Source organism: Pygocentrus nattereri, chromosome 21, assembly GCF_015220715.1.
Source record: "Pygocentrus nattereri isolate fPygNat1 chromosome 21, fPygNat1.pri, whole genome shotgun sequence".
Classification (NCBI taxonomy): domain Eukaryota; kingdom Metazoa; phylum Chordata; class Actinopteri; order Characiformes; family Serrasalmidae; genus Pygocentrus; species Pygocentrus nattereri.
The window spans coordinates 29,792,029-29,810,724 of NC_051231.1; the positions used below are offsets into that span (position 1 = coordinate 29,792,029).

At 40.8% G+C, this 18,696-nt stretch overlaps 2 protein-coding genes across 5 annotated transcripts; both read right to left on the minus strand.

The window, feature by feature from the left end:
- Positions 1-605: 605 nt before the first annotated feature.
- On the minus strand, positions 606-9,246 carry hmces (5-hydroxymethylcytosine binding, ES cell specific). Of its 4 annotated transcripts, none has more exons than XM_017711320.2 (8): positions 9,078-9,246; positions 7,912-8,109; positions 6,949-7,092; positions 5,923-6,123; positions 4,088-4,242; positions 2,808-3,000; positions 2,063-2,289; positions 606-1,805 (listed from the first exon to the last, which is right to left on the minus strand). In XM_017711320.2, exons 2-7 carry the CDS (start codon positions 8,098-8,100, stop codon positions 2,089-2,091), a joined length of 1,083 nt encoding a protein of 360 aa, XP_017566809.1. In that variant the 5' UTR covers positions 8,101-8,109; positions 9,078-9,246; the 3' UTR covers positions 606-1,805; positions 2,063-2,088. The 4 variants fall into 4 exon arrangements, with proteins under 4 accessions (XP_017566809.1, XP_017566817.1, XP_017566825.1 ...); XM_017711328.2 differs by having other exon boundaries at positions 8,974-9,246; XM_017711336.2 differs by lacking the exon at positions 9,078-9,246 and adding an exon at positions 8,838-8,948.
- A 3,272-nt stretch (positions 9,247-12,518) lies between these two features.
- tada3l (transcriptional adaptor 3 (NGG1 homolog, yeast)-like) lies at positions 12,519-18,610 on the minus strand. Its single transcript, XM_017710502.2, has 9 exons — positions 18,544-18,610; positions 17,226-17,459; positions 16,615-16,865; positions 16,397-16,502; positions 16,019-16,151; positions 15,498-15,601; positions 14,992-15,092; positions 14,504-14,695; positions 12,519-13,112 (listed from the first exon to the last, which is right to left on the minus strand). The coding sequence occupies exons 2-9, from the start codon at positions 17,433-17,435 to the stop codon at positions 12,920-12,922; spliced, it is 1,290 nt and encodes a 429-aa protein (XP_017565991.1). The 5' UTR covers positions 17,436-17,459; positions 18,544-18,610; the 3' UTR covers positions 12,519-12,919.
- Positions 18,611-18,696: the final 86 nt, after the last annotated feature.

Below are 18,696 nucleotides of genomic sequence, written 5' to 3' on the forward strand. Positions count from 1 at the left end.
AGAGGCATTAGACTCTTCAGACGTCTGGTTCCTATCACCACCACTGTGAACAGTTCTGAAACTTATTCTCTCAAACCACCCTGAATGGCTTTGTTTACATATTAACCAATTTTGTAAAATCGGTGGAATTCCCCTTCACATACGAGCCGCATCTACTTTGAACACTGCCCCCTAGTGCATGACCAACTATACACTAACACCCAAATCCCTCTCATGCACAGAGGGCTTCATGAGCCTGCATATAAAATGAAGTCGAACCAAGCAACTAGGCAATCAAGTAGTCGGGGATGGGGGTGTTCTCTTATCTTTTTGAGTTTGAAGTTCAGTCACTAAAGTCAGTGCAACAGTGACATTTAGTCTAATTCTGTAGTGTTTTCTTTCTTTTCCAAATCGCTGACCCTGATCAGCAGGACTTTTTATAATTACTGCGAATTTATCCGATTAGTGACGCAAGCCAACTTCCTGCCCGTTTGTGTTTTCCATATTTTGCTCCATCTCTGCTAGCGGCTCAGGATAGAGAAGTAAGCTTGGTATCACTCGGATATTTTGCTATCTGTTTATTCAATATTATTATTGTTATTATTATTACTACTATTATTATGATTTGTATTATTATTATTATTATTAACTGACCTAAATAGGTGGACAAAAACACAAACACACACACACACAAATAGGCAACAATGGGGAGAACTGGAGCATTCATCATAAACATTTATTACAGCACAGCATATACATCATTTGAAAATAAATGTATTTCAAAGTAATAATGAAAATAAAAAAAAAAACTTGTTGAATAATTTTTTGTCAAGTGCCTTTTTTCCCCCCAAGAGAACAGACGTGGGGGGGTAATTATACCTTATGCAGAGTGACGTTCTAAGAATTGCTTACAATTTAAGCAGCCAAACCTGAATAGTGATTAAAAGCTAACAGGAACATATGTTTAGGAATGCATGTTTATCATGAATTATAAAAGAATCTGTTAAACATCACATTTTTGTGGTAAAGGCTTGACAAAATACCTGCACTACACGTTCCAGACTTAAAGGGGGATTACAGCAGTTTTGCTAAATATCTGCATAACTCATCACAACTGTCGATGTAAAGAAAGTGACGTAATTGTGATGCCTGCCCTGCATCTACTTCTCCTTCCTGTGTTTTTAAAAGTACTTTTTAGGCTAAAACTAATCTAAAAACTATAAAAACAATCTGTCTGGCGGCTTATTCATAACCATTTCATTTGAGAACTGTTTAGTGAACTGAACCCTTCAGACGTCTGGTTCCCATCACCACTGTGAACTATTTGGACTGAATGGTGCGTTTCACATCGAACCACTCTGAACGACCTTTTTAACCATTTAGTTAAGCAGACATCCTAAAAAAAAAAAAGAATTCCCCTTTAAACAAAGTTAACCGATACTGCAGATTGAGTGTGTACTTTCAGAGGTATATTAGACATTGGGTCATGACGAGGAAAGCTGGATCTGGACTGATTCTGAAATTATGAACCGTTCGTTTTTTAATGCAGGATAGTGTAAAAGTAATAACAGTTACTGCCTGAACAACTTGGGCTACAACGTCTTAAGGACTGTAGAGGTGAATATGTTTTGTTTTCCAACATGTTAAGTGCTAAATCTCTACTTGGAGAGGGCAGAAACTCTTTTACACTGACCAAATTTAGCCATTTCTTTTACAGGACAATGCAGAAGCAGAGAGGCTGACTGCAAATGCGATCCCGAGGATGTGCCCATGAAGCCGGTCTCTTCTGAGGCAGTTTAAGAGCTCCAGTTTCGTGTTCAACTGACCTGGAAAGAGAACCAAAAAACAGTGAAACAAGGCCATAGCAGATGCATGCTACATGGATTCCATATATAACATGCACACAATCCATGGTAAAAGAATTTGCAGATTTTCAAGCTTTTTATTTATTTATTATTATTATTATTATTATTATTAGTCTCAACAGATGACTTTAGGAAGCAAAGCAGAAAAGCCATCAGGGCACAGACTAAATTCTGAGGCTGATAAATGACCATGATATCAAGTTTAAAAGCATGTTTACCAAAAGCCAGAAGCCGAACGGGAGCTTTAAGTTCTCGGCTTCTTGCTGGGACTATTCCCCAGCAGCCACTGCTGCAGCGGCCCAACGGGCTTAGACTTCTGTTTCTCTGGAGTTTTTCCTTCAGATCCTTTAGCTTCGGCGTCAGTATCAGGTTCTTTCCTCTTATTGGGTGAGCCAGTTTTCAGCCAGCTCATCATCATCTTACTGCTGGCTGTTGTCTGGGGAACCTAAGGAAAACGGAATGAAGTCGGAAATTGTTCAAATGAACAGTTGCAGGGAAAAAAAACAAAATGAACAATGTAAATATTATTCAACATTGGCAAATATAAACAGGAGGGAGCATCTATAAATAAATAAAATGTGATTATCGGCTTACATGCAATTAGCTACTTATTATGTGGTTATTATACACTGGTTTATGTTGTTTGTACTGGTGAAATCCATAATATAAAAAAGCAATAAGGAACGTTTCCAACACCTTGTTGAAAGTATGACACGAAGAATGAAGGCAGTTCTGAAGGCAAAAGGGGGTCCAACCTTTTATTAGCAAGGTGTACCTAATAAAGTGGCCTGTGTGTGTGTGTATATGATTTTTTTTTTAAAATATGATAAATTCAGCAAATATTAAGCTACTAGTGAATAAAATAATAATGAATGAAATAACGGATTCCATGCTGTGAAGCAGTAATGTGGTTTCACGCTGATCGTTAATGTCATCTGATTATCTACATGTAACGTAAAATACCTTCTTGGCTGTAGGGTCGATGGGCTGCAGGCACTCCGGCGAGTTGTTTCGGGCGTTGTTGACGAATGAGGAGACAGGGTGACAGACCAGACAAGATTTAGACTGAAGCAATTTCAGAGCCTGCAGTGACCTCACCTCTCCAAAATCCAACCATTGTCTCACCTCCTCCTCTCCATCCAGAATAGCAGGCATTCTGAAGGACACATGCACTTGAACAGTGAGAACATTGTTCACAATAAATGTTTACCAAAAAAAAAAATTCTCATTATGGTCCTGTACATAAAAATGAATATCACAAGAAAAACTTCAACTTTAGCCCTTAATAATACAAGGTATTAACGTTTATAATGGGCTGTTTACGCTGATCAGGCATAACATCATGACCACCTCCTTGTTTCTGCGCTCATTGTCCATCTTATCAGCTCCACTTACTGTATAGCTGCACTCTGTAGTTCTACAGTTACAGACTGTAGTCCATCTGCTTCTCTGATACTTTGTTAGCCCCTTTTACTGTTCTTCAGTGGTCAGGACCCCCATGGACCCTCACAGAGCAGGTACTATTTGGGTCGTGGATCATTCTCAGCACTGCAGTAACACTGACTTGGTGGTGGTGTGTTAGTGTGTTGTGCTGGTGTGAGTGGATCAGACACAGCAGTGCTGCTTTAGTTTTTTAACATTGTGTCCACTCACTGTCCACTCTATTAGACACTCCTACCTTGTAGGTGTAAAGTCAGAGACGACAGCTCATCTGCTGCTGCACAGTTTGTGTTGGTCATCCTCTAGTCCTTCATCAGTGGTCACATCAGTGGACGCTGTTGGCTGGATATTTTGGTTGATGGACTATTCTCAGTCCAGCAGCGACACTGAGGTGTTTAATAACTCCAGCAGCGCTGCTGTGTCTGATCTACACGTACCAGCACAACACACCCTAATAACTGTTAAACTTCAACAACTGCATGCGAAATTACTCAACTTTAACGTTGCCATAAATTTGCTCCATATTTCTTTTACTCTACATGATGTAGAGTTTCATTCTCTTATAAAGAGCTGCGGGAAACGCCTTATTTGCATCCTTTATTGCGACATTGTGTTATTCAGTTAGTTCAAGCTGGATGGAAACCTGACCTGTAAACTTGACCGAACACTCACATATGATGACAGTTTATTTAAACGTATTATGAAATCATTCAAATCATTAGCAGATTATTAGTAATGACTAATATATTCAGTGATGGACCTAATGCCTTAAATAATGCGAGTGATTCAGTGTTGTACCACACCTGTCATGGATGCTTTGCAGGTTTGGTGAGGCATTCACAGTGATCACAGTGTACGTGTACAGAAGCTCCCCACCACCAGGTGGAGCCCAGCAGTCAAACAGACCAGCCATGGTGAGCAGGCGCCACCCTTTCCACTCACTGACCTCTTCTACGTCCTGTTAAAGGAGACACAGAAAGCCTGCATTCAACACTGTGAACAAGCTGACATAAAGGTGCACTAAACAAGGCATAGACTAATGTATCGTATACCTTATGGAGGGAACGGTCACACTTATGAATCATACTGAACAAAAAAAAAATGTCAAAAAGTTGTGATGCTGTGCAAAATGTAAATAAAAACAAAATGCAATTATGTGCAAATCATTAAAACCCTATACTTATTTGAAAATAGTGAGTTTTTTGTCCGTTTTGAATTTGATGCCAACAACAAGTTCCAAAAAAGTTGGGACGGGGCAACAAAACGCTGGTAAAGTTGTGTAATGCTAAAAAAACAGCTGGCGGTTAATTGGCAACAGGTCAGTAACATGACTGGGTATAAAGAGCATCTCAGAGAGGCGGAGTCTTTCTGAAGTAAAGATGCGGTGGGGTCCGCTACTCTGCGAAGGACTGCACGATCAAATAGTGCAACAATTGGAGAATAACATTTCTCAACATAAAACAGCAAAACTTGCCATCTATGGTACAGAATAACATTAAAAGACTCCTGAGAATCTGGAGAAATCTCTATATGCAAGCGACAAGGGCAAAAACAAGTATTTGCTGGCTGTGATCTCTGGGCCCTCAGACAGCACTGCATTAAAAACCGACATGATTCTGTAGTGGAAATCACTGCATGGGCTCAGAATAAAGGGTTGATGAAACAGTGGTAAACAGGCCCCGTCCCAACTTTTTTGGAACTTTTTGCTGGAATCAAATTTAAAATGGGCATACATTTTTCAAAAAAACAATAAAATTTGTCAGTTTCAACATTTGATATGTTGTCTTTGTAGCACTTTTCTTTCAAAATATGCTTTACTTAATTTGCATATCACTGCATGCTATTTTTATTTACATTCTGCACAGCATCCCAACTTTTTTAGAAAAGGGCTTGTAAATGAATAAACAGTATCCAGCTGCCCCAAAGCTACTGCATGTTATACTGCAACATTGTTAATACTGTATAAACTGTAGGTGGCTTCAAAGTAGGGCAGCATGGTCACAATACTGGCCTTTGCAACACAGATACCACTGAAAAGTCCTCTAACCAAGCATAAACCTCATTGTGCCTGTGAGCAAAATCTTATTTCAAATGAGTTTTGAGGAATTAAGGGATTCACTTTTTCAAAAAATTAATGTAAGGCTGTTAAGAGGGGGAAAAATACCACATCACAATACTTTTTCACAATACATTACATATATCACAATATTGTGACTCTAGTAGCGCCACATTTAAAATCTTTGGGCATAATGATTTTTATTCAACATTTACACTAAATCCATTTAAACAGGACTTCTAAGTTACTCTTCATATTGAAGCGTAGTCAATGTTTTTAAGTAGTGACGATACCCACGATAAAAGCGACTGCAATAAAAGTCATATTGCTCCTTCTAAGGCCCATCTTTACCCAAGCCACATTAATGTTTCACCTATTTGTTTCCAATATACTGCAATTCATATTGCCCATAGAGGGTGTAGCAGTCTCACACTATGGTATGCTGTCATATCATGCAGCCATTCTTTATCTGCCACCATATGCTGTACTATTCCTCAGCACCACTCCATCATCTTAATCCTGCAATGCTTGTGGGAAAACATGAGATACGATTCTTCATAAAATAAATTCCAACCTTCTCACCTCTCCCTCTCTTTGACCCTCAGTCTGTTGACTCAGCATCTTGCTCTCTTCCGTCTCCTGCTTGTCTTGCTGAGTGAGCCCTGGTGCTCCCTGGCTCTGGGGGAAATAAATGAAGAAGGGCTGCTTGCCTTTCTCCTGCCTCTTCCACTCGTAGAAGCCGTCAGCTAGAATGACACAACGCTGGCCTTTCAGCAGAGGGTCCTGTGGCGCAAAACAAACACAAAATGCACAGAACGGCACAGCTATAAATAAAAGAAGTGGGTACTTATGTGCTGTGCATCCTGCCAGTCTGAGGATCCCACAGTATAGAGAGCACAAAACTTCTGAACTTCATGGAAAACTTTGTTTTTCCGTGTTAACTGTTTTTCGTCGCCTCATAAATTTTCCCAAAAACTGAGACTGGTCAGGGCTTTTTAAATAATTGTTTATATTAGGAAAGCTCCGAAGTGCAGATTTTGATATTTTTGTACAGCAGGGCTGGTGAGGATGTTTGATTTGGCCTGCCAGAAAGTTACCCTCCCCCCCCCCCCCCCTCCCCCCCCCCGCCACCTCACTCAAACATTTTTACTACTATTAATATAATGAAATAAAAATAATGTTTCATCAAATATGTAGTATGTTTCTTCTGTAATAGTGTAACTTCATGTAATAAGAGTTTTTCCCATGTAATTTGGACGACTATTGGTCCGTTCATTTTAACACAATGTCAACAAGAACTGGGGTTTTTAAAAATGCAACCCCCCCACAGCAGCGACTACATATATATTTCCTTTTAACATTGAGCTTTTATGTGTTTTACTAGAATCTGATCTATTTGAAAACTCTCCCCCTAAGACAAAAGCTTTGGGCACCCCTGCACTAATGTCTGCATATTGTGGACGTCAGCCACAGACATGTAGGGCACTCACTGATCGCTGACTAAAGGACTTTCATGTTGTCAAACTTGCTCTAATGAATAATCATGTTACGTCCACCTCCCTGCCCTCAACATCGCCCAGTCCCACAAAAACCGGACAATGTTCATACCTTATAAGACTTCTTCTCCAGGAGGCTTTCGCTGCGACAGTTGGAAGTGCTGTACTGCATCTTGTTGGGGTCACTCTCTCTGAACCACGCTGGCACAAGACCCCACCGCATCGTCGCCAGTACACACTCATCCACCGGAGCTTCCTGTCCAACAAGAAGATGACTGGAATGAACTACATTTACATTTATGGCATTTGGCAGACGCTCTTACCCAGAGCGACTTACAATCTGATCATTTTACACAGGTAGGCGAAGGTGGTGTTAGGAGTCTTGCCCAAGGACTCTTAATGGTATAGTGTAGGGTGTTTACCCAGGTGGGGGGATTGAACCCTAGTCTACAGTATATAAGGCAGAGATACTTCCCACTACACTATCCAACCACTAAACTAAAGAAACATGAGCAGCTTTGAAAGACTAATTATATAGTAATAACACAGGAATATGATCCCACAAGTAGATTAGAATCTAAATTTGTTAATATATTGCAGACTAATGGATTGATGCTCAATCCATAAACCATGAATTAAAACCAATAGGGACAGGTGCGTAACGCTCATTTGCATAACTGACTTCAGGGGTCTAAATTTCCGACATTACCCACTTGATTTGACTACAGCTCTTCAGGAAACGATTCAAAGCATCATGAATCAGCATATCTAACCATGAGTCGGTTACATTTTCTGTGCTATTTAGAATTATTTATTATCATTATTATAGCCCAAGAATCCAGAATCATACAGTTTATTAAATATTATTATAACCAATCATATTATCCTAATATTTGTGAAACTGAATCGTCACTTGCAGATCATTTTTACCCCATTTAGTATCTTTCATGTCTTTGCGCTAGTGTTTCATTTAGTATGCAGGTTATAATGTTGATGGAAAAATTTACTCACTGCATTTTAAAAATTACCCCCAAAATCACTACTTGCTCAGTCGCACAGACCAACAGCACCTCACCTTATTAAAGTGTCTGCTGGACAGCAGGACTGGGCTGGAGGACTGAGGACTCTTGTTGTACGATGGCCGGTATTTGTCTGCATCACCGTCCTTCCATTGCGGCCGTCTGCGCTGACCGGTCCGGTTTCGGTAGCCGCAGGCACGTCTGATCTCATCTGGAGCGAGAGTGCAAGCTGTCCTCCCACACATGTTCAAACCCTACATCAGAGTAAACACACATGAGGTCCACTTAGAAGGTCTGTGTGGGTTTATGCACTGATAACAATCACAATTCACTTTTAAAGATGCCCATTTTCCAACCTGTCTCTGTCCCTTAGAAATAAATAGGCTGTTTGTGTTCATATATATAAAATGATATGTAAATGAGCTCTGTTCTGATTGGCTGCTCTAGACTGCACCTCATTCAAAAAGGACATTAGACCTAGCTTCAGTGTGAGAGGGTGGAGCTGAAGTGGTATAGGCTAAATAAATGTTAATAAATAAATGTTTTTGTTTTTTCTCAGTGAATTCATTCGTTTCCATACATGGACTGTAAGGACTGAGAGGTGAACAGCATATTTTGAAGCTTTAACCATTTTTACATGCTATATCTCTCTTTTATTTAAGTAAAAGCAAAGTTTGTTCATATTGGCCTTTAAGCCAATATTAGTAACAAAACTAACCAACAATAATACCATCATAATATTGGATTATAGCTTAAATAATACAGAATTAAGGTTTGGATTATAGCTTCTACAGAAAAATGCAGCTTTTAACTTTTATTTTGAAATACGAGCTACAATAAAAGCTCACCCGAGTAAACTACCGCAAGGATTTTCAGTTTTATTAGCCTCGTTTGAAACAATGATAAAGGCAAAAATGCAGAAAATCTACATTTACAGGTCACTACAAACACAAAGCGTTATGTGAAAAGGCATTTAACCAACACTAGTGAGCCCGTTTACTGCGGGAGGCTTCCAGGCTTCCAGGCTTCCGTCACACACTTAGCTAACAGCTAATGTTAACGCTAGTCTGCGCTTTATCGGGAAACGTTACAGAAGGAAACTGCGCTGTTGGACGTAACTAAGCTTTGAGAATCGCGCAGACGACACTGAAACACAACGCTACGCTAAATCCAGCTCGCTTGGGCTGCCGTTGTTTTCTCTGTATTCTCTGCTTAGTCCTACCTGTAGAACTGAGCTTTCTAGAGCAGCGGTAACGTTTTTGTTTTTAAAGTCAAGACAGTTAGAAAATTCAGCAGCAGAGGTCGTAAATAAGACAGCTGTCAGGTGTCCGGAGGAAAACTGTTTTACAGGCGCCTCTTCCAAAACCGTATCTTAAATAATGGCGCTTCAGTCACTAGTACCGGGGCTCAGCTCCGTTCCGAAATGATGGTGCCAGTGCCCTACGCCCTACGCCCTATCCCCTACCATCTACGCCCTATTCCCTATGCCCTACGCCCTATCCCCTATACCCTACGCCCTGCTCCCTGCACCCTATTCCTTGTGCCCTACCCCTATTCCTTACACCCTACTCCCTGCACCCTACTCCCTAGATCCTACTCCCTAGGCCCTACGCCCTATCCCCTATTCCCTAATCCCTACGCCCTGCACCATACTCCCTAGGTCCTACGCCCTGCACCCTACTCCCTACGTCCTATTCCCTGCACCCTACTCCCTATTCCCTGTGCCCTACTCCCTAGGCCCTATTCCCTGCGCCCTAGGCCCTACTCCCTATGCCCTACTCCCTGCGCCCTACTCCCTAGGTCCTATTCCCTGCGCCCTACACCCTACTCTATAGGTCCTATTCCCTGCGCCCTAGGCCCTACGCCATATTCCCTAGGCCTTACTCCCAACACCCTATTCCCTGCGCCCTACTTCCCACTCCCTTTGCCCTACTCCCTAGGTCCTATTCCCTGCACCCTACTCCATACACCCTACTCCCAAGGCCCTATTCCCTACACCCTAGGTCCTATTCCCTAGAGGGGAATCACACACAGATCAAAAATGTTTCGCTCGATGTTCAGGCCTCAAATGCGAAACCAACATTACACTGGTAAAGACATGGCAGAAGTAGATAATTCACTTTCAGGCTGAGAAGATGCATTCCCTTCTAATTCTCTTTCAGTATGCTTGTAATAATCAGATTCATCCACTCGAGGAAGGGGTCCGAAGCACAATCCACATTATAAATTGTACAAATGCAGCATGTGCAATTACATATTTCCACCAGAGAGGTCACCAAATCACCAAAACGTACATGGTGTAGCTTTAGGGCTCAACAAAGGGAGTCCTCTTGATTATCCTTCATACACTGGAAACTCAGAAACTAACTTTTTTTCTCATAATTTTTTACTTGTTGTTAATAATAGCTCTGCTATACCACACATTGGTTTGGGGCAACACTACAAAATGGTTAGAATACTAAGAATGCACCCTTTGTGGCCTACATACATGCATTTCTACGATTTGGAGCGCACCCTTAACACACGGACCTGGAAAGAACTAATAAAGATGTTTATGTTGTGTGTGAAAATAACACGTTTTCAAGTTTATTTTCATGTGATTGTTTAACACACAAGGGCACTGACAATGATGCCATTTTAAATGGCTGGGAACAAACTACTATATCAACAACACCATCGCCTCCTTTATACAGAAGAAACTTACTTAAAACAATAACACCTTCTTTTGAATACTCTCTTTAATGTGTTCATTTCAAATAAAAACAAAAACAAGCAAAATAACGTGCATCCTCTGTAACCCATGCACTGGCAAAATACAGCTTTATCATTATGACAATAACTTCAACAGTAACAACCACTGCTGGTAACTGTTTGCATTTGGGAACTGTACAAAAAAGGCAAACACGGTAAATGAGACACCAGAACCCATATATATATATATATCTGAGATCAGCTCCATTCTGTGCACATTATCGTGTTCGTCAGGTATGAGAGGCGAAAATGAACTGATCCTAGGTCAGCATTTGTACTCCGTACAACTCCAGAGCTCAGGCATCATCATGAGGGGATGAATCACAGTAGTGTATCAGTGACAGGTTTTTAGTGCACATCATCTTGCTCAGTGGGACCTGCTCAGGGCTGGTTCGAAACCTGGATTATGATGGACCACAGATGGAAAAATAAATTAAAAAAAAAAAAAAGACTTCTATCCATTTCGATCACATATTAATCTGATGCAGTTTCACCACAAAGTGGACGCTGTTTGGTCCTATGCTTGTCTCAGCTGACACGGAGGCATTAATGTCTGTCCATTATGTTTTAAATGGGAATTTCACAGCCTTTTCAAATGTTCTGTAAATTTCATTTGTTAAGATTTAAATAAAGTCAATCAAAGTGATTGAGATAGTTTTAAGTAGGGGTGATAGGAACCAGGAGTTGCGTTGTCTACAGCACAAATAAAGCCATTTTATTTACTATCCAAAAGCTACATGTCTTTTATATGTAATGTAATGCAAAACAAAGACAAAAACACATTTTAGGCAAAAACTTTACCTCTAAACTAACGTGAAACGACGTGATCGGCGATCAATGTGTTGGTAACCATCTTGTGCAACAACTCTCTGGATGTCTGGTTCCTATCACCGCCTCAAAGTTACTCTAGAACAGATTATTTCACGATAAACCACTCTGAATGACTTTGTTTACATTTTAACGTAATTATGTAGAAATTCTGAAAATTGGGTGGAATTCCCCTTTTAACTGACAGGGGGCTGCACAATATATAATTAACTGTTATTGCAATACTGGTCTGCATAATACTGATTTTAGAGAAGGCTGCAATATGCAAAACAGCCTCTAACTAACCACAAAATGCTGTGTTGCATGCTGTGAACATCCTGATTCACCTCACCTCAGATGCTTCTGTTGGAGTTTGGGCAGTACATTAGAAATATTGGTCAATAATAATGCAGGCCAAACTGTGTTACAGCAAGCGTTCACTAATGTGTGTACTGCAAAGCACATCACAACATGTAGGAATATGCTACACTGCACCAATCAGGCATAACATTATTATCTTTGTTTCTACGCTCATTTCCAATTTTATCAGCTCCACTTATTGTATAGCTGCACTTTGTAGTTCTACAGTTACAGACTGTAGTCCATCTGTTTGGTGGTGTGTTAGTGTGTGTTGTGCTGGTACAAGTGGATCAGACACAGCAGTGCTGCTGGAGTGTCCACTCATTGTCCACTCTATTACACACTCCTGGTCAGTCCACCTTGTAGGTGTAAAGTCAGAGACGACAGCTCATCTGCTGCTGCACAGTTTGTGTTGGTCATCCTCTAGTCCTTCATCAGTGGTCACAGGACGCTGTTGGCTGGATATTTTTGGTTGGTGGACTGTTCTCAGTCCAGCAGCGACACTGAGGTGTTTAAAAACTCCAGCAGCGCTGCTGTGTCTGATCCACTCAGACCAGCACATCACACACTAACACACCACCACCACCACATCAGTGTCACTGCAGTGCTGAGAATGATCCACCACCCAAACAGTACCTGCTCTGTGGAGGGTCCATGGGGGTCCTGACCACTGAAGTACAGGATAAAAGGGGCCTAACAAAGTATCAGAGAAACAGATGGACTACAGTCTGTAACTGTAGAACTACAGAGTGCAGCTATACAGTAAGTGGAGCTGATAAAATGGACAATGAGAGTAGAAACGAGGAGGTGGTCATGATGTTATGCCTGATCGGTGTATTTTATCCATATTGTGCAGCCCTACCTGAACAGCTCTCTCATCAGAAGAAAAATGTTTCTATTTAACTTCTTAGGAGCTGCTGTGGTGCCAACACAACGTCTACACAATACTATATCAGAGTAATATAATATTTCAGACTTGCCCATCATGACCTGTCTAGAACCAGCCCTGATATTTGCCTCGGTTCCATATTGTGGGTTGTCTTTATGTTAGTGAGCTGGTTGACCTGCGTATGAAAAGCTCTGGTCCCCAGGCCACACCAGCACACTAACACAGTCAGTCCTCAGTAGAACGATCTCTCTTTTTTATTATCCGTCCAGCAGTTTAAGGATGCTCTCCCTCTCCTTGAGGGCCTTCCAAGCCTGATCCTTTTCCTTCTTGGTCGGAGTGCGTTTCTTTTGCCTGGCAGCCATGATGCGGCGGAAGGCCTCCATGACCTCGTTGTCGGCCACTCGAACGCGCTGACGGAGCTCCTGCTTCCGCATCTCCTCCCGTGCTAATCTACAGGGAGGTGGAGACAGATGACATGAAGAGCTTGATAATCAGGTGATAAGCTCAATCAGCCATGTTCACTAATAATGAAAAAAACATCACAATACTATAAATGTGATGAGTCGTTCCCACCGACGATCTCCAGACATAAAGACTAGTAGTCTTAAAGCTCTAACCGTCTGGCTTAAAGGAGAATTCCATACATTCCATACATGCGACGCTCTGAGATAGAAAAGGCTGAAATTCAGCAATATTTCTAGCAATCATTTTAGCAATGATAAAAAGCTACTTTAGTCACTGCGTTTACATGCAGGATGAAACAGAGCTCCGAGTCTAAGGCCATGATCAGACTGCAGGCAAATCGGATTCGTCTCCCAAAACAGGTCTTTTGAGACTTTCCGCACTGTTACTTGCAAGTGATCCAGAGTCCAGACATCACCAACCTATCTCTATGGGTCACTGTGGTAAAGTCGCAGACATCAGTAACTATCAGATGGAAGAGCCTCATCTCACCCTCCAAACTCTTCTAAATTCTCTGGCATAAGTTTGAACTTTAGGCGATCTTCCTGAATCCCATTACCTAAGTCATTCTGGATTTGACATTGCTGTTGTTTGTTGCACTGCAAGTGTTGCAAAAGACTTCTGAGTGTTCAGACTAAGATGCATCTGTAAAAATCCAAATGGAATTGCATTTCAAACCACCGTCTAATATGGTTCAGACCCATTTTACAAAAATTGGATTTTAGGTGTTTTGGGTTTTTTTTTTGGTGTCAGGACTATTAAAAATTCAATCTAGGAGCCTGAACAAGGCCTAATATTACACCCAGGTTTTGTAATTCAGTTTTCAGTTTTAAACAACTAGTAAGCATCACAGTGTCTAAATTGTCACAGACTCTCTCAGCAACAGTGTTGTTTAAAGTAAAGTAATCTCAATTAGTCAGTATGTGATCTGTTATGTATAAAAATACAGAAAGCACATGAGCAAGTTTATTAGTAACTACTAGAGTCAGGGCAGTTTGCGGCGAGGGTGTGATGGGGGTATAAGCGAGGGGTGTGCAATAAGACAATATTTATATTTAACATGATAAATTATTTCACTGACCAATTATGAAACACTGACCAATATGTTTCATTCTAAAAGCATAATTAGTCCCATTTAATTAAACAAAAATAAAAATCACAGAATTCATAGTTTTGACAGCATTTTGTAAATGTGGCACTACTGGTTCTTTTTCCTATTCAAACTAAATTAAATATCAAGATGTGTATATTGAGAATCATTATATCGTACATCTCTAGTATAAGCTTGCATTACTAGATGGCTGCAAAAATAAAGAAGCAAAATGTCGTTGCTGATCGACCGTGTGTGTCATAATGTGTGCTTTCGAAGAACATCTCACCGGAGAAGCTCCTGCTTGCGTGCGCGGTTATGGGCGCTCAGGGCTTTGAGCTCAGCCTGTCTCTTCTGAAGCTCAGCCAGAACCTCGTCCTCCGAGTCTCCCCCTGCACCCTGCCGCTCCTCTGAGTCCAGCAAGCCCTGAGCCACCAACTCCTCTTTAATACGGGCCTCCAGAGAACGCGTATGAGGCACACTGCAGGAAAAGAGAGCGAAATTTAGAAACACAGTACAGCGTCCTCCAAAAGTATATGAATTTAGTAGAAGTAAGCCTTTGCTGTCATATTTCCGCTCTCTTGGTTTAAATGACACAATCATTTTAACTTCCATTGTGTAATTTTAAACCTATTTTGGAGAGAAAATCTCTTCTTTTACTTACAAACACAAATTTATTGATTAACAGTTTAGAGTTCACACTTCTGAAATGCACCTCTTTTGCAGCATCTTATACTCACTCCTACTGCACGCTAAGAGATGTCAGGGCATTTTTACCTGAATGCTTTTCCCTGGCTACGAGGTGATGTTCCAGCCCCATCATCCTTTGACTGGATGTCTGGAATGGGGGAATCCTCCATAGGGGATATGATATTCTCCTACAAGGGAATTCAAATATCTTTTAACTTAAAGGAATATTCTAGTGTTTTTCAGCCTAATCACCATCAGCCACATCTGTCAGTTAAAATGGACGAAGAATTTCTTTGTAGAAAATTAAAGAAAACCAAATGACTCAAAAAATCACATATTAAAAGCCATTAAGCCAGTGAGTTTAACACATATAAATGAGTTTCAAGTCACGTATGACAAAAATGTGACAGTAACAGGCTGGGTCAGAAAAGATTGATGTATTCCTTTAAACTACTGTGTAGAGTCTTGTGGCACAGAGACCATCCATAGCAATTAACTGTAATATAAAAATATCCAAATAATATCATGTAATCAAAAACTGTATGTGTATCAGATTCTCTATTTAACAGTATAGTATATTAAGTGTGTCTGACCTCCACCAGAGCTTGAAGCAGGCGTTGTGTGAGAGGGCCAAATGGACAGCCATCCTCCGGGGGCTCGTGCTGGGATTCAGACTTCTTTAGCATGGCGTCCACATCTACAGAAAACAAAATAGTGTTTTGTACTGACAAGGAAACAACTACCCTCTCAGACTGAACTTTGTAGGTGCAGAAAAATGTCCCTGCAGGAAAAGTGAAAACAAGTCTCCTGAATAGAATGGAAACTGTAATAAAAGCAACAAGTGGACACAAAAAAATTTCGTTTCTGGGGCTTCTGTTTATTTTCCGTTAAATACGTTTCCTGTTTTCTAACTTTTTACATAACGGCCATTTGATTGGAAATTAAAAAGTGAAAAAAGTGGTCTTTTGCATTGAACTGTAATTCTCTGATCAATTTAATGTGAACATACGAGGTAAAAACTGGGACTCGGACAACTAACATAGGTTGATGCATGAAAACACAACAGTATCTTTAAAGTATCTTTAAAGAGTGTTATTGTAACATCCAGAGTTACCTTTGGCATCTATCTCAGACAGTGGACCCAGGATGCTTTTCTTTTTGTCACTGGCTCGGGCTCCCTCTCTCTGCTCCTCCAGGAGGTCCTCCTGAGCCCAGCGCTGAGAATAATGCTTGCCTAGAGCAGGAATCTACCACAAACATAAATATAAAATACATATTTTATTATGCCTCTGATACAAATGTCATATCAAGAGTTTGCAATTGAGTTAATCCACTCAATTAATCAAAGCAAAGTACGTATTTATCTACATTTACATGATCAAACTTCATTTAAGAATCAATTTATTGGAGAGTTGCTTCAGATTCTGCCTTTAAGGGAACTAGTATGTTGGCATTTGTGTATGAAATAGTCCTGCCTCCTTACTGACATTACCTTGTAGTACTCTGCTTCATCATCAGGGGGTTTAAGAAGCTCCTCAAGAACTCTTATCTCCTCATTAGTGATGTCTGCACAGTAGGGTTCCACTGAGGCCCAGAATCTGATACACAAGTTAACATGTTAAAATTGTCCTGTATTTATACTGTTTACATACACAAAACAGCTAGTTTACTATTCATTAATAACATTTGTAATTTGATATTTGAGCCAACCTGTTTGGTGCGTCATTTTTGGGGTTGCGTGGTATGTCCTGCGGGTCTTCATTGAATTCATACTCCTGACCTTTGGGCTGCAGGTTCTTGGATTTGGGTCTGCCTGGACCAGGACCAGGCCCATGCCCTGCCTTCCCATCCAGCTTCTGCTTCTTAGGCTTGGAATGGCGAGAGGAGGCTGAAAGGTCTGCATCTTTGCTCAGCTTCACAAACCTTTTGTCGCCTTTTTTGTCCTGCCAGTCTGTAAGAATCTGTTGGAAAGACTATATTATAAACAACCACTGGCCATGTTTTGAGATCCACTGTATGGATGTACAATTACACACCAACTCATCTACACAATTTATCAGTTCCACTCTACCTCATGCATTACTGGTCAATATGTGACAATAGAAAAGCTGGTTACCCAATATTACTTGGGTAGCAGACCATTTTCAACACATCAGTGAGGAAAAAGAACAAGAAAAAAAGGACAAGAAGGACAGACAAAAAACGAGACTAGAAGACTGAAAGGGAGGGAAAGAATAAGAGATAAGCAGTGAAGGGTAAGAAAGACAGAAAGGGAAAGAAAGGCAAGATATACAGACAAACAGGTTCTTCAACTCCCTCACCTGTCTCTGTTCTTCCAGCGCTCTAAGACGGCGGCTGGCAGAGGACAGGAGCGTTTCCAGCTCCAGCTGCAGCGTGTCCAGTTCCTCAATGCCGATGCCATCGTCCTCCGAGCGGCCCAACACGGCCGTGTAGCGTGGACACACTTTCACATGCTCCACTGGTTTGAAGTCATAGTACTTCAGTGGTGGACAGTCCTTCAGTTCACTCATCTTCTCTGTTACAGGTAACTGGAACTGTGGGGACACGAGACAACACAGGACTCAATTTCCCAGCATCCTTTGTGGAGCTTTCCATTCGACAAATCTCATCAGTTTTGAACATGTCAAATGATCTTTTCCAGAGATCCTAACAGCACGGAGAGAGATATTAGGGCCAAAGTGAATCTTTTTGAGTAAAATGTTCAGGTTTGGTTTGATCATGTTATTTATTTGTACTTATTTACTTTTTGGTTAGCTAATGTAGACTCCATGAGCTGAGCTGAGGGTGATTATACTCGTATAAGTGTGCATTGCTGCTACTCTCTACCTGCACTGTACACTTTATATACAGATCACTGTTTACATCTTTTTTTTTTACCAATAGAATTTCTGCATTTACTGTACTGTACTGCAATTCCCCAGCACATTTGTCTATATACCTGCTACACCTGAATATCTGACTATGCACTAACTGTCTATACGTCCAATACACCTATAACACTTGCCTATGCACATCTTGTCTATGTTCGACACCTGTACCTACTGACTCTGGACATTTGGTCTGTCTTTTGTCTTTGCACTGTTTACTATACATCTCTTATTACTGCACTGGAAAAGTAGCCCGATAGTGTTTCGTTATAGTGTATTACCCTGTATTGTATAATGACAATAAAGTTGAACTGAAGATGGTGATGGAACTGAAGCCTTTCAATGAAGCTGGAGAACCAAGCTTACTAGTTAGCTAAGCTAGCTACCGTTTCACTGTACACATTACACCAATATGCCAGCAGTCTGTGATATCTGTGTGATATTATGTGGGTTTTAAAGCGACTAATAACTGTTTTATCTACAAGCCGAGCTACTTATTCAATTGTCGAGTAACATGCTGCTGCTTTTAGCCTGTTAGCCTAGCTAGTTAGCAAGTTCGTCCTAGGTGGCGTAACGTTAAGCCAAACAAACGCATAAAACCGGCTTCTAATTCAATATACACCAAACAACATAGCCTTAAAATGTATATTATGTCTATATCTACGTTCTGGTCGTGGAAAGATGCAACTCGAGTATGTAAATTGGCCACACATGCCAAGAATTTATTCGAAATATCCACATTATTATTTACCTCGGAGAACGGGCATCCATTACTGACCGAACCATTAGGAGAAAAACGGGGGGGGGGGCTATGCCTACTGAATACAAAAAAAATGAACAGTCAGATTCAAGTTAAGTCCGTTTTATTCACAATGTTACGCTGAAAATGTGTTTAAGCAGAGTT